Genomic DNA, 16,504 nt, shown 5'->3' on the forward strand with positions numbered 1-16,504 from the left:
AGCAAAGCTTTGCGTTGTGGTCCTGGTGAGCCAATGGGGGCCGACCGACCGCCGTGTCGTCCTCTGTAATGGCGTTATGGGACGCCGTCTTAGGGGCATGCGGTCATAGCGTCAGTAAACCGCTTTCCCAGTGATTGTCAGTTTTCTTGACGATGAGCCACTAATTTTCTTTCACGCAGTTCTTCTATTAGCCTTATAAGGCTGAGCGCACCCTGTTCCAGTCCCTCTCCCCCCCCCCCTCCCCCATATACTCACACTGGCACATCTAGGAAATATTCCTCACAGTACCAGGAATGCAATCCGAATGCTCCGCGTAGCAGCCACACACACCGACGACTGATTTACGGAGACGGAGTATTCCCAACAGATTCGTACCATGAATGACTGCACTGTTGTTTCAAGTTGACCTCACACATGTCAGTACAACCTTCATGTCGAATCACTAAGCAGCATTTCCTCTTCTAAAACTTACAGACTTTTGTCACATGAACGAAGGTGAATTCCTGGCGATTCGTTCAGTTTGTAATGCAAGAAGGAATCTTGAATTAAATTAGTTCCTTAGGACTACAGTCGCTTTACTTAACCTTAACAATTTATTTGTAAGTAATAACTGAGACAACACTTGCCTCCCTTGGGACCAACGTTGTGTGCTCCACTGTATCGAGGTCGTAATAGAACAACCTGTCCTCGTCCACGTAAAGCAGCGCCGTGTCTGTAACAGAAAATGTTGCAAGTGCTACGTCGTCGAAGCCTTTGTATAGTTACGTGCACAAACAGTAATTGGGTATCGCAGAAGCTGAAACACCAAGAGATAGAGAGAGGGACCCAACGAGGACTAAAGAGGTCCTCAGACGTTCAATAGTAAAGTGAACCGTAGACCGTCTGAGGGCTCGTATTGACGTATTGCCAGTACTAGAAATATTGATGAGCAGTATTTATGGACCGCAAAATATTCTCAGTATTGTCAATACATAGTGAACATGTGAGAACAAATTTCCCATTGCGCATATCATACCTCAGACTGAATTTTTAAGGAGTTTTTTAACACAAAAGAATTATAAAAGGCGTAGGCAAGGATGATAGTTGTATATGGCACTTCGGATGGTTAAAGGAGGATTCTTTATGACACTGCTCATTTCATTAATTTGAAAATATAGTATAGAATATTGTGTTACATAACAGTTTTGAAAAACGCTCCTATTTCGAAAAATGCATCCTATATATATATATATATATATATATATATATATATATATATATATATATATATATATATATATATATATATGCTGTCACTGGTAAGAGGACTGCGAACTGCATCTCAGTTTCCCCAAATTATCACAAAGCGTAAAAAAAATTGTTTTACGGTAATTGTTTGAACAGGTCCTTGCCAAGCAGATAACTTTGCCTCATAGGTTTCCATAGAATTTTACTAATTTTGCTTCCTGATCTTATAGGACTAAACTTCGAGTTTTAGAATGACCTGTCTATAGCCAGACATCTTAAAGTTACTCCTAATATCTTGTCGAATGTGATTAGCGTATTTTGCTTCTCTATTTTGTATCAAGACTAACAACTCATATTATGCAGAACTAATCGGAAATTAATTTGTGAAATCTTTTGGGTCCATGATCCTGATTTCAGTCAATAAATTAACATATGAACAGTTACTCTTTTTTTTCAACAAATCTCGGACCATTTCCTCCTTTGTATTGTTTTCCTTTGCTTGCAGGCTATAACTAATATAACTGCAGCACACATTATCTTTTGGGAATTCGAAATCTTATCCCTGTAAAATCGCGTTGTCAACTGACAATTTTTGTCGATGTTATTGACAGTGTGAGGTCGCTTCAATGTATTGAAGGTCTGACAAACTAGTATTGTCAATAAGTGTTGAACATGTGCAGGCCCCTTAAAAGCTACCAACCATAGAAGACCACAGTATTTCAGCAAGAGGTTCACGCAGTGCAGATGTTAAGCTAGATATTCACGTGAGAGATCTCGTTCTCAGAGAACTTTTGCGAGTAATACGTGTCGTGTAAACAGCGAGGAGAGTTAGCTCACCGGGTATGTCCGACAGTGTGGCAAGATCTCAGATAGCTGCACTCTGCCAGTTTACACCTCTCACGTAGACGGCACACTCCATCTTTCGGGAGCTGTTCACTGTAGCTCCAGAACAAGAAAAACTATACAGGCATTCTCGGGAGAGCTTACTCTGAGAATACTGGGCTCCCATATTGCGTCCCAAATTTGTGCCATATTTCACTGTTTATACACTACCACATATTGGTAATATATTTTGCCATACTCACTCACACACTAAACAGAAGCAACCACGAAGTATCCCGTGGCCGTGGCAAGTTTCTGAGCGAAGAAATCGCTCGTTTTACATCCTAAACGAACACCACGAGCACTCAGCCGATGTCGGGAGTCCTAGACTAAAACAATGCTGCGCAGGCAAATAACTTACCAAGAAAAATCGTAGACATTTAATGCAGAATTAAGAAATGAAAATAAAAAACCTTGGTCTCATGAGACTAGATCCAACCTTATTATGATAGTGTGAACGAAAGTCTTGCGCGCTGCCCTATGTGCCCCATTAACACTGCCATAAGTTGCACAATAATTGTATACCGGCATTGTCGAGACAGTTGCGACTACTGTGAGTGAACGTCAGCGACGTGTTAGCAAAAGAAGTAATGAAGAAAGCTGCCAGAAAGGGGACTCAGGACGAAGTTGGGCATTTAGTGAGTGTGTACGAGAAAAGGTCAGCGTTACGAAATGTACAGTAACTGGATAACAGGAAGTGGGATAAGAAGCAATCTTTGTTGCCTGAAATGGCTACAGTTTGTATCACCTCCTCAAAAGAAATTTACCAGACTACAATTGAAGGAATCGGACAAAGTATTTTATAGCATCGATTAATTAACATAGAGAAACAAGTGAAATTATGTGCATCTTCATATTTTCTCGGTGCAAATACTGACCCATAAAATTTCGGGCGTGCAGCCGCGTAAATTTGACTTCTTCTTCTAATATTTCGGCTGAATACCGTCCAGTCATCTTCAGAGTGAGCCGAGGTGACTGACACTCCAGCACTTGCTCCGTCCTTTTAAAGCCGTGGACCGCACCACTGCGCGTGCGGCCACATATGCTTCGGAGGCCTGGGGTTTACAAGATCCCCTGTGAGCGCGGCCGTTCATACATCGGACAGACGACACGTACTATCCAGGAGAGATGCACAGAGCACCGCAGGCACACCCGAATCTTACAACCTAATAAATCTGCAGTGGCCGAGCACTGTATTGACACTGGGCACTCTATGGTGTACGATAACGTCGAAATTTTAGCCTCTACTTCATCCTTCTGGGACTCAGTTGTGAAGGAAGCAATTGAAATTCGCTTGGTGACGAATTTAATTATTAGAGATAGCGGCGTCAGCTTGGACAAACCTTGGAATCCGGTAATTTCTGTAATATAATCACAAACACGTCGCGACGGTGCAGCTCGCAGTGATACATCGATATCACCGTGCGGATTGACTGCGCAGTCATGGATCTATTTTCATGCAGATGCCATACGTCTTAGCCGCCGATTAACGTCTGTAGCGCCTTATGTATCTGTGGCCGCATGCGCAGTGGTACGGTCCACGGCTTTAAAAGGACGGAGCAAGTGCTGGAGCGTCCACATCCCTACCGTCGCCATCCACCCGCACCGCCCCACTTTACCCCTAAAGGCCGTCCTCCTCCTCTCTGAATCCCGCCGTCTATACCGTGCCTTCCTTCACACACGTGACCGGGACACACTACGACGCCACCGGCAACTCCAACGACACGTCCGAAACTTGCTCGCGGCCAAGAAACACCGGGACTGGCGACAGACATGCACCTGTCTTAATGCTACCCTGCCTATCAACTCGACTAAGTACTGGTCAGCCTTCCGCCGCCTTACCGAATCTAACCCCCCCCCCCTACTACCCCTTACCGGATCTACCCCCCCCCCTACTACCTTCCCTTTCATGATGACCACCCCTTTCCTGATAACCTTAGTAAGGCCAACCATTTTGCTTCTTACCTCTCCGATATCTTTACTCTCCCTGACGATCCCCAGTTCGATTACTCCCTCTTCCCTGATGTCCGCAATCGAATTGACACCTCTGCCCCTCCACTCGCTCTTGGCTCCCAGTACTTGGACAACATTACACGCACCAAACTCAATGCCCCGATCACTACTCAAGATATATCTACACTCTGCACCAAATGCAACACCGGTCAAGGCTGTTTTACCTATCGTCACCTCCGTGAAGCTCCCGCCTCCTTCCTCTCTAGCCTGACCAGACTCTATAATGTGGTCTTGTCCACCAGCTTCTACCCCGACTTGTGGAAAACCTCCCAGATCCTGATGTTCCATAAACCAGAGAAACTGCCATCGGCTGTCTCCTCCTACCGTCCCATCAGCCTTACCTCAGTCTTCAGCAAGATCCTGGAATCCGTCCTCAACCGACGCATCCACCAGCATCTCCACCAGCACCGACTCCTTCCCTCTACCCAATGTGGTTTACGGCCGTTCTTCTCTGCCGATGACCATCTCCTTCACCTCACTCACCTCCTCTCCAAAAAACTCAACTTCCATCGCTCCGCCATCTTCCTCTCCCTCGACCTTGAATGTGACTACGACCGTGTATGGCATTCCGGTCTCTTCTTCCTTCCAAACCTTCGTCCTTCCCATTAACAACGTCTGTCTGATCGTCCCCTTTATTTCCCACCGTCCTTCCTATGTCACCATCCATAACATGGATTCCTACACCTTCTACCCCTCCGCCAGTGTGCCCCAAGGTTCTGTCCTCTCCTATCTTCTTTACACGGGGGGACATGCTGCTGCCTTCACCCCCCTTAACAACTTCTCCAGTACGCTGATGACACCGCCTTCCTTGCCCTCGCCCCCACTCTGCAATGCTCCCAGTAGCTTCTCCAATCCCATCTTGACCGGTTCACCACTTGGTGTAACCAGTGGCTGCTCAAGGTCAATCCTTCCAAGACACAGGCGATCATTGTAGGCAAAACCACCCTTTCCTTCCGTCTCCTCGATTTCTATCCCACTATCAACAGCCGTCCTATCAACCTCACCACCACCCTCAAGTACCTTGGCGTCACCCTTGATTGTTGCCTCTCCTGGACCCCCCCATCTCCAGAGGATCCAAGCAAAGGCACGCTCCTGACTCCGCCTCCTCAAGCTCCTTTCTGACCGCACATGGGGTCTGGACCCCTCCACCGTCCTCCACACCCACAAATCCCTCATCTGCACTATCCTCTGTTATGCCCATCCCTGGATCGCCGCCCCTCCTATCTTCTACAAATCACTTCAAATCATGGAATGCCATGTGCTCTGCCTCACCTATCGCATCAGTCTCCCCTCCCTACATGGATCCTCTACGACTTAATTCCTTTCCAACACCTCCTTCTTTTCCTTGAACGGATATGGATCCTTTACACCTCCCACAAACTTGATCCCCCTCACCCACTTGTCTCTCCCATCCTTTCCCACCCCCATCTGCTGCCGCACCTGTACTCCCACATCCCACCCGCTCTCCATCTCTCCACACTCCATACCCTTGGCCAAGGTGGCTTCTGCCAACTCCCCATCCTTGATGATGCCCTCATCCCCTCCATCTTCCCCTCCTACCAACTCTGATCCTCCCCTTCCTCCCTCTGTGTTTTTCCTACAGGGCATCTCCTTTCCCTTCTCTCCCTCCTCTCTTCCTCCCCCCTCCCTCCTCCCCAGGCTTCCACACACCCCTCCTACCCTCTCCCCTCCCCCTCCCTTCTTCTCTCCCACTGGCATCTAACCCCTCCCCCTCTCCCTCCTTCCCTCGCCTCTTCCCTCTGGCAGGCCCCCAGCTTTTTCGTGTGAATGGTGCATCTTCGTGCGCCGGAGATCGTCGCCAGTGCTCGTGTTTGTCTTCACGTCGGTGCTTCAGTGTCTCTCCATTCATGCTCCTCTGATCACGTGTGTAACCTCTGTCTTCTCCGTTGCGTACAGTGATGAACGTTTTTTTATCCAAACAGTGCGCCCGTGAATGGTTTCATTTATTTTACTATGTCTGTCTCCCATTTTTATCCACCATGTTTGTTTGTTTTTCTGTCTTTCTGTTTTCTGTATGTATTCTCTATGTCCAAAGAGCGGCGTGGATAGGCCGCTGCCGGCCTACCTTTATTGTAAAGGTATGAAAATAACAATAAAGAAAAAAAGCTGAAGCGTCAGTCACCTTGGCTCACTCTGAAGATGGCTGGTCGGTATTCAGCCGAAATACTCGTATTAGAGGAAGAAGTCAAATTTATGCGGCTGCACACCTGAAATTTTGTGGACAAGCGAAATATTGTTTGAAAGTAATCGTTTTGTAACGAGGAAAGCTGTCATTTAACATCAAGTCACATAGCTGTATCTATAATTTCATATGGCGTGGTATTTATTGATTATATCATTATATTGGGTGTTGAGGAACAGACTTTCAGGAATTTGAGAGTAGTTTCATAAGTCAATACAAGTAAAAACGTTGAAATAAATTTATTTCCAAAAATGCTTAAGGTTAGATTCTCATACAAAATGGTCGAGAATTTTTGAAAGATATATGTGTCCAGAATGTTTGGTCGAAGAGGCTTTGTAATCCGTGAATTACGAAAGTTTCTACAGCCCATTTTTCGAAGCAGTGTCGAGGCCGTCGTGGGAAGCTCTCAGCCGCAGACACCCGACTCAGGTAGCAAACTTGTCGTGCCGTGACGCACTTTCACAAACTGATTTATATTGCAGTACGCATGCAAACATATTCGCCGACGAAGCTGACGAACAACGTCTACAGGCTGCCGAACGAAGCATATCCAGTTCAGCCAAATCGGCTTTTCTCACCAAGAAGAATAAGGTAATTGGTCTCCAGGAACAATTCGAGTTAGAGGAAGGGTTGATATACAGTCCTGGAATTGCAGACTAAACATAGGTAACGAAAACACTCCTTTGGTCAAAATTTATTTAAAGTTGGTCGAAACACAATTTTCCGAGCGCCATATTGGATTAAACGTTTTGAAGTTTGAAAATCTAGCTTCAGACATGTGTTCAGCGACATAAGAAATATAAAATGACCTGTAGTGTTTATGTAAATCGAGCTAGTAATACACATAAAAGTTTTCCCTAAACTTTAAACAGGTTTTTCCCCAGAAACGATTTTTCAACACTGTGTGTAGTATAAAAGAAAAACAGTTCAACCTATTAACTTCTACCTTTAACCTCCGAAAAGTAAACGCTTTTCTAGATAGTTTATACCTAAAATGTTTGAAATTTGTTAACATTAACTTTTTTTGTAAAGATTGAAAAAAAAAACAAAAATCGAACTGAAAGTTCGAGTTAGCACCATATCGTTAAATTTAAGGTTATTTGATTGTGATTAGGTGTAAGCTCTCATAAATTTAATGCAGTATCGACTGATGTCATCCATTTTTGATTTCAGATAACTCCTGAGGAGCTACATTACACTCAGTCTGCGTACTTCAAACTTGAGGGGCCCTTGGTCAGAACCATAATTTCGGGCGCCATTTTGTTTTTCTAATTGAAAATCTGAAATAAAGTTCAAAGTACGATCAATCACAATCCCGAACAGATCCTTTGTATGTCTTTTCATTTCCCCCCCCCCCCCCCCCAAAAAAAAACCATACTTCGCCTATTTTTTGCCCATTTGAATGACAACCTGTTCTTAATGTATTAGATATCCGCCATATTTGGCTCTTGAAAGTCTGTGACTATGAAGATGAAATTTGTGTAATGTTTACCAAATGTTAATGAGAATAAACGTAGCTGATTCCATAAATATTAGTGTCACAAGCAGTCTGTCTTTAACGCTAATGGATTTACCCATAATAATATCTAGGCTGGCAATTTTGGATCTCATCATAAAGACTATTCCTTCCATCTCCATCGCTTTCATTCTCGTATAGTTTCGATAATGTTGTGGTTTTTGCATCACAAGCTCTACAATGAATTTTTTCATGCTCCAGACTCATTCTGCTTCCTGATATGCTCTTTTATCCAACATGAACACTGCCGTTCACGTTTATTTTTTGCCATTAAGAGTATTAAAAGTGCAGCTGCAACTAGATGCTCTTCAGTCGCAAGCTCTTCCTTCAGGCATAGAACTACTATAGGAAAATCTCGCGGGGAGTTATCTTGCAGCTCTCACATCAACATCTGCTCTCGCAACACTCTCAGACACTTACAGAATCCACTCGCAAAGAACTCTCGGACAGTAACTATCAGCGAAAATATGCTCCCTATGTAAACAATTCGGCGAGTACTATCTGATAGTATCAAACTGTATGAGAGCAAAATACTCTCACGTGTATCCAATGCCTTAGTACTCATCAGGTAACACTGTTAATGTATCGATAAAAACTGAAGAAAATTAAAGAGAGTTTTCGCCTTACGCTAGGCACACCGAGCGAGGTGGCGCAGTGGTTATAGCACACTGGACTCGCATTCGGGAGGACGACGGTTCAATCCCGTCTCCAGCCATCCTGATTTAGGTTTTCCGTGATATCCCTAAATCGTTTCAGGCAAATGCCGGGATGGTTCCTTTGAAAGGGCACGGCCGATTTCCTTCCCCATCCTTCCCTAACCCGAGCTTGCGCTCCGTCTCTAATGACCTCGTTGTCGACGGGACGTTAAACAACACTAACCTAACCTACGCTAGGCACGGTTTGTTTCGCTCAAGCATCTTTCGGTGCGATATTCAGTGGGTTTTTGTTCATTATTTCTATTGCTGTGTTAACAGTTCCACGTGCATTTTCTTATTTTATGACGAAAACGCTACGTTTCTTCCGTCAGCACATTTGCTGTAATGAGAGTTATAAAACTACTGTGGGCTATCCTACACTATCATAAGTAAGCTTTTGTAGCACCTTTGGTCAGTTAAGGTCATACCCGCGTTATCTGTTCGTTAGGTGGGTTGCATACATATCGGGTGTTTTCTCAAACGGTCGCTTTCTTTACGTCTGAGATCAATGCTTTACTAGATTCCCCTAGAAACCGGAAGCGATGAACCGTCTAGAAACTGAACGAGGATATAAAAAAGGGCCACGTAACCTGCGTAGCGTTTTCGTTCTACATCGTTATCCTCCTGTCTCTTATGTAACGATAAACAAAATTGAAAGTGTCAATCTGTAATTCAGCTTTTATTCGAAACTTGTTGATTTGCAACGTGGAACAGGTGGCTGTTAGACTAAAAATTTTAAAAAAATACAGATTTATCATATTTAGCTAGAAAACACAATTTCCTTAAAAAAGGCAAAATGAAAAAAGAATGTAAAACAATAATATATCAAACATCTGTTCAATATTTTGTCGAACTCATATAAAACATGTTTCTGTTAATCACAAACAACTTTCGCATTTATTCATAATAACAAGAAGTTCTTTGCTTTGATCATGATGAAGAACGTTCTATTGAGTAAAAAATAACAACAATAATTATACATTTTTTATGTTTGTGCATGTAAACCGTATTTGCATCAAAAGTAATTACTTTGGTTACATAGAAGTGCAGAAGTTAAGTGATCAACTAATTTTTATTACTTATAAAATGCAAATTATATTCTGTAAGACTATAAAATAAACAATGGACTACCACTGAATGATGTACGATTCTAATTATTTGCAAAACAAACAAACAAAAACCAAAGAGGTAGCAGCCTCTGTTGCGTAGTGCACACTTGACCTGTTTAGGAGGACTCTACAGTTCTCATCACTATGGCACAAGTCCAGGAATTCGCGTCCTAGCTTGTCACAAGACCTTCGAATTCTCTGGTTCAATCCTTCAACTCGAATCAGAACCAGAGGGCCACGATCAGTTCTGGGCACAATGTGAAAATTGTGAGCGTCGTTGAAACTCTGTGATCAAGGATTTTCTTAACCTCCTTTGGCAATCTCTGTAGTGATTCGAGTATGACTCGGAGCCCAGACGAAAGGCATCATTTGTTTCAAAGTGCGCTATAATACGCAGTTGGTTGGAACCCGTTCCCCCAGCGTCTCTCGGAATAGCCTCCTCAACGTATTGGATGAGACCCCAGGTGTACACATTGAATACGCCTGGAGTTCCTTACCATCCTTTGCTGCCATTTTCCTCATGGCTATCATTATTAGCCGTACAAGTGAACTCCAAAGATTAATAGACCCCTATACCTTCGTATTTGATTCCTCTTGACGCAGGACACAGCAGGTGAAGTGAGTCTCATTGGCTCTGTTTCAGTTTCACTGGATGACAAAACTTAGAACATGTTGGTTAGAGGGACTGGTGTAACGCACTGAGTCCTCCCTGGTCCCTGTCACCCTTGTACAGGATGCCTAGCCCTACCACTGGCACACAACTGACAGTCAAGTCGACGAGTAGCGATAGATGTCGACTACCTGCAGAGGAGTTGGGATTCACAGGAGAGAATAGTACATCACGTACCTTTGGTATCTCAGGTACATGGTTCTTGGGAGCTCTCCCAGCATACCCACAACCCACCCGATTGTTTGAAAGTAGTCATGGCGATTTTCAGCTGCTTACGAGCATCAATTGATCATCCTGTGGTCGAGAAAAGCATTCACAGTTGGGCTATATTGTGGCTGATGCATTCGTTAACAGGACAGGAAACAAACAACTTTAAAATAAGCCTGCATTGTTTTTTTAATTTCTGTGTCTTTTAAGCTAAAAGTATTATCAGTTCCCTTCAAAAATGAAGTAATTAGAACACAGAACGAGATGTCTATTATTACAACAGGGAAACCTTGAATCAAAGTTACTCATTTCCTGAAACTTTCTGTGAGGTTATAGTCGGTAACAAACTCAAAAACTAAACGCTGTCCGAACAGGCCATGAAGGCCGAACTGTGCCGACCGGTCACCGTGTCATCCTCAGCCCACAGGCGTCACTGGATGTAGATATGGAGGGGCATGTGGTCAGCTCACCGCTCTCCCGGCCGTATGTCAGTTTACGAGACCGGAGCCGCTACTTCTCAATCAAGTAGCTCCTCAGTTTGCCTCACAAAGGCTGAATGCACCCCGCTTGCCAATAGCGCTCGGCAGACCGGATGGTCACCCATCCAAGTGCTAGCCCAGCCCAACAGCGCTTAACTTCGGTGATCTCACGGGAACGGGTGTTACCACTGTGGCAAGGCCGTTGGCCAAAAATAGCGTTAGTTCACGATAAATACAGGCAATATACGCGCCTATTGAAGGGAAAATTAAATGAATTAAGTTCAACGCGTTACGTTAGTTATAATATGTGCTATAGTAACTAATTCGCAAATTCCGATTTACTACCATATAGGTTTCGTACAACACTCGTAACTTTCGACATTTCTAAAGTCCGTAAATTCATTCACGTTCATATACGTGATTTCACTCCCACACGAATAAATACCGGAACTCGGCACACAGCACGGATTTTGCACTTAGCTGATGTCTTGTTGCCTTTTATACTAGCGTGACAAAGATGAATAATTTAGCGACAGTACATCTCACAAAAACGATGTAAAATGCAGGAGCACAACAACTTACGTCTTCCTCTTCGGGCGGTTACTGGCTGATTTGAGCGGGACCATGTCCTATTACACCTTACGTGGAAAAGACTTTTGACCTGCCCTTTCATGCACCTGTTCATTTGCTGGGCTTTTACTCTCAGTGACGATATTGGCAGTGATGGGTGTTTAGACACACAGCTTGCTGTATTTTGCGCTGCTCTTGTTGTGATATATTTTCAGCAATTCGGGGCTGTCGGAACTTTCTGCAACTTATCTGTTTGCCACTCTTAGCCCAGTCAACGAAGACCAAAGAAGATCGAATAGGGGGAAGAATTCGTGCGGTCACAAATTTTTATACAGCGTCACGGGAGAGTGCCATGAACAACATACTAAAAATCCTGATTGGTAGGGTGTGAGCGTAGAAAGGGGGGAAGCTTTTGTAGGTCACTCTTTCATGTTGTCCTTGAATAACTCGAAAAGTGCTGCTTCTAGCGAAAATATTTTCCAGTACAAAATCAAACTACATTAAATTAAAAGGTCTATTCGATTTTTTGTAGGACTAATAGTTTTCACGGTGCAAGGGATGGAAAAATTGTAGTTTATTAAAGCAGAATTTTAGTGGTATAAAATAACGATTATTGTTAAAGAACGAGGTTAAGGACAAATAATAAGTGTGTTTACCATATATAGGTGCAGTAGAGTCGTATTAAGGAATAGATTGAGTTCGGTGGATGTTACAGGGCGCAGGAGACGGTGGAGGGTAGAAGCGTGAAGGAAGGTTGGTCGCTAGCTGAAAACTAAGGAGGCGATTCCTCGCTCTACCAAACTATGTCGCAAGGAGCAATTACAGGGTGAAAAGATACAGTTTCAGACACTTTCGTTGTTTTCGGCTTCCCAGGTCACCAGACCTCACATCTTGCGACTTTTTTCTGTGGGGGTACATAAAAGACAGAGTCTTTGTCCCAGCTATAGCAGCTGCTCTTCAAGATCTGAGAAATCGATTTGTTGAACGGACACGTCGACTAGTGTGTGGAATGAAATGGATTACTGTTCTGATGTTTCTTCAGCAACGCATGTAGTGTCTGTGCGGACGTAGAATTTTGAACCTTTAACCAGTGACATGTGCAATATGTTTATATCTTTTATAGTTTTTCGGTAAGAAACAAATGACATTTGTTCATTCTTTTTGAATTTCCCGTTATATTCAGTACTAAGTGACAATAGCGCCATCGAAACCGTAGACGACATTAGGCTGAAATAATGAATCCGATTTACCGAAAATGTTTCACTGGGATAGTCGTAATATGGTTTCGCCGTTCAGTAATAGCACGAAAGCCGAAATGAAGATTATTGAGATAAATCATCGCGAAACACAAAATCAGGTAAAGTCACTCAACAGCCGAAACGCATCTGTGCTGGTTGAGAGACCTGTAAGATTCTACAGAGATTATACGAAAGACTTGGTCCCTTTCTAGCAGCAGTTCATCCTAAGTCACTGGAGCAACGAAGAGTGCCAAGCGATGGGGAAAAAGAGTAGATTACTCCCCTTTTCAAGAATATCTGTGTCGCTGGCGTTAACCTGATGTGGAGCTTTCGAATATGTTTTGGAAGAATGAAAATCTCCTCTACAACAATCTACGCAGATTTCGTAATGAGAGATCTTGCGAAAAACATCTTATTTCGTTCATCCATGAAATTCAGAATGCCATAGATGTAGGCGCCCAGGTCGATACCCTGTCATCGGAAGGAATCCGATACAGTTCAACATTGCCGTTCACTGAACAAAGTACGAGCTTAGCTAGTATCAGACCATATTTGTTACTGGATTCAAGACTTCCTAGCAGATAGAAAGCAATATGTTATTCTTAATGAGACGATATCGACAGATGAAGGCCCAACGGTACCGACCGGCCGCCGTGTCATCCTCAGCCTACAGGTGTCACCGGATGCGGATTTGGTGGGGCATGTGGTCAGCACACCGCTCTCCCGTCTCCCGTCTAGAGAGAATATGTTAGTTTCCGAGACCGAATCCGCTACTTCTAAATCAAGCAGCTCCTCAGTTTGCTTCACAACGGCTGAGTGCACCCCACTTGCCAACAGCGCTCGGCAGACCGGATGGTCACCCATCCAAGTGCTAGCCTAGCCCGACAGCGCTTAACTTCGGTGATCTGACGGGAACCGGTGTTACCACTGCGGCAAGACTCTTGGCCAGACACTTTACTGGTCTCATGCAAATTTGATTTTTGTGATTGTACGTACATAGACTGAAGCGGTGAGTGAAAATTTGTACAGATATTCACTCGCCGCTTGAGTCTATACATACAATCATATCAGTATGAGACCAGTAAAGTCTGTGAAACTGTGTCATTCATTTTTATAAGTACCCGCTCCTGGGTGTCAGGCTGGATATCCCACTTACATTCGACGCAGAGGTCGAGAGAGAGCCTCGACAGTTCTGTTCGTTGTGTAAGGGGGAATTTCGAGTAGACTGGAGCGGCAGTGAGAATTTGGATCGAGGAGGCAGGCATACCAAGATAATCTGTGCAGTTGTGTGAAACGCTGTGCAAGGTGGCTTAGATGCTAAGGCACCTGCTTAGTAAACAGGAGACCTGACTTCGATTGCCGGCCTTGCTACAAATTTTCACTCGCCGCTTCAGTCTATATACAAACTATTACAGGGTCTTTCGTGAGGTTATACCGACCCCTCCGCAGTGCACCTTATGAGTCACTGGCTACACACTGCACAGACATGCTCAGGTGTGTAAATTTTCCTCGAAAGCCGGCCAGAGTGGCCGAGCGGTTCTAGGCGCTACAGTCTGGAACCGCGCGACCGCTACGATCGCAGGTTCGAATCCTGCCTCGGGCGTGGATGTGTGTGATGTCCTTAGGTTAGTTAGGCTTAAGTAGTTCTAAGTTCTAGGGGACTGATGGCCTCAGAAGTTAAGTCCCTTAGTGCTCAGAGCCATTTGAACCATTTTTTCCTCGAAGTTCGTTAACACTATACGTACTGCAGATACGAGTTATTATTAACACTAGCAGAAGAAACACTTATGTATAGATTCGACGTAAATCTGCACACTGTTCTGTACTGGTAGAGGGGAAATTGGTTCTTAAACATCCTGTATGGCAATTGTAGCATTCTCCCGGGAGAGGCGAGCATGTGGCACAGAACATTCAGTATTTGTCCTTAACCCACTTAACAAGACCATTACTTTAAACCATTAAATCACAATTTTTTAAAATCTTGTAATTTTCCATCTCCTGCAACGTGGAAACTACAAATCCTTGAGAAACAAAGAGAAGTACTTTTTTTGTAGGAAATGTAATGCAGTTCAGTTTTTGCACTGGGAAACATTTTCGGTAGAAGCCACAGCGCTAGAGCTATTTAAAAAAACAGATAGAATTACATTTAAACGCCCTCGCTCCACCCACTCCCAACCCTACGGTCACCCCCACTGGTCAGGATTTTTAGTATATTGTTCATAGCACTCCCTCCTACAGCTACACACAAATTTTCGGCTGCACGATTCTTGCCATAGCTTTCCTTCGTTGACTGGACAAGTGGATGTAGTGAATGCTTTACAGATGCACTATCAAGGGGATGAAATTCGTGCTCACGCTATTGGTATGTGACCGAGCTGACATATCAGCCTCGGAAAGGATGATCGAAACCACTGCAGCGAACGTGGGCGCCTGCACCGATTAGTACAACTTATTCGCCTCAGCCAACGGCTCTCGCATGCTGACTTTCATCTAATGTAGATTCTTTTCTCCTTTGGTGTAATGTAGAACTCTGTGCTCCTCACACTGAATAAAATGTTCTTCAAGAGTGCTCGTATTCAGTAGTTACTAGCCATCAGAAGGTATACGGAATTACCTGTTCTGATTGTGGCAACTTTTACATTGGTCAGTCAGACAGAGACACAGCAACTAGGCTGGCTGCACATGAACGCAGGTGGAGGTGGCAGAATTCTGACTCCACATTTCCTGAGCATTTCCTGTGTCAGGGTCACATCTACCAGCCAGAATCCCACGTCCTTCACTAAGCACACAAAGGCCAGAAACTCAGTCTGCTGGAAGCTCTGGAAGTTAACAAACATCTAGCTCACAGTGCAGATCTAATCTTAGATGATCGGACAGAGTTTAACACTTTCCCTCACCTAAACTTCATGTAATCCTCTCTGTTTCTCACTTCCAGGACTGTCTATTCCTAGATACTCCTCCCACTGAGTTCTTTTATTTTATTGAAACTGCCTATGTAACCCATATAGTATGTAGTTACAATTGTTAAGTCATTATTTTAACTGTACTTATGTTTAAACCTCTTGAAGTTGTCTCATCAAGTACTGTTTTTATTTTACTTGGTTCGCTAATGAAATGCAAATTGGTAAGTAGGCAAAGTTTTGAACAAAGTGTTGATGTTTTTCCTGTTTGCTCCTTTTATATTTGTATATTGTTCAACTTCTTACTTTTTAAAATGCAGTAGCTTCACACTCTCAAGGATGGCATTTTCTGCATGTTCCCTCAACCTCCTCCATTTTCCTACATTAATTCATTTCTGTTTATTTTATTGATACTGTGTAAGTTCCTCATATATTCTATAGTTACAATGATAATTCTTTCTTTTAATTGGTTTGTGTATCACTCTTCATGTTTTAAGTCTCCTGAAGTAGTCTTGTCAAATACTACCTTCATTTTATTTTATTGGTTTTGTTTATTAATACAAACTGTTATGTAGGCCTGCTATTCCAGTTTTGTGTTAAAATGTTTTCCTGTGTGCTCCCTTTATATTTATTTACTGTTCAACATTTTACTTCTTACTTTCCATTACCACCACACTGTCAAAGATGTTATGTATAACACGTTTCTGCTTCAATCTAGATGTGTAACTTCTTTTCCAATGTCGTTTACAAACATTGAAACTTCTCCGGCGGCAATAGTCAGTAAACTTGTAAACT

At 43.5% G+C, this 16,504-nt stretch overlaps 1 protein-coding gene and 2 pseudogenes across 1 annotated transcript in view; all 3 read right to left on the reverse strand.

The window, feature by feature from the left end:
• The window catches only part of LOC126262528 (venom dipeptidyl peptidase 4-like), a 272,420-nt gene that overhangs the window by 202,401 nt on the left and 53,515 nt on the right, over nucleotides 1–16,504 (reverse strand). Inside the window, exon 3 of the mRNA XM_049959201.1 lies at nucleotides 627–712. Coding sequence (XP_049815158.1) covers nucleotides 627–712 — 86 coding nt within the window. The remainder of the gene's footprint in view (nucleotides 1–626; nucleotides 713–16,504) is intronic.
• On the reverse strand, nucleotides 11,091–11,208 carry LOC126191777 (5S ribosomal RNA; annotated as a pseudogene).
• Nucleotides 13,638–13,755, reverse strand: LOC126263822 (5S ribosomal RNA; annotated as a pseudogene).

Source organism: Schistocerca nitens, chromosome 6 (genome assembly GCF_023898315.1).
Source record: "Schistocerca nitens isolate TAMUIC-IGC-003100 chromosome 6, iqSchNite1.1, whole genome shotgun sequence".
Classification (NCBI taxonomy): Eukaryota; Metazoa; Arthropoda; class Insecta; order Orthoptera; family Acrididae; genus Schistocerca; species Schistocerca nitens.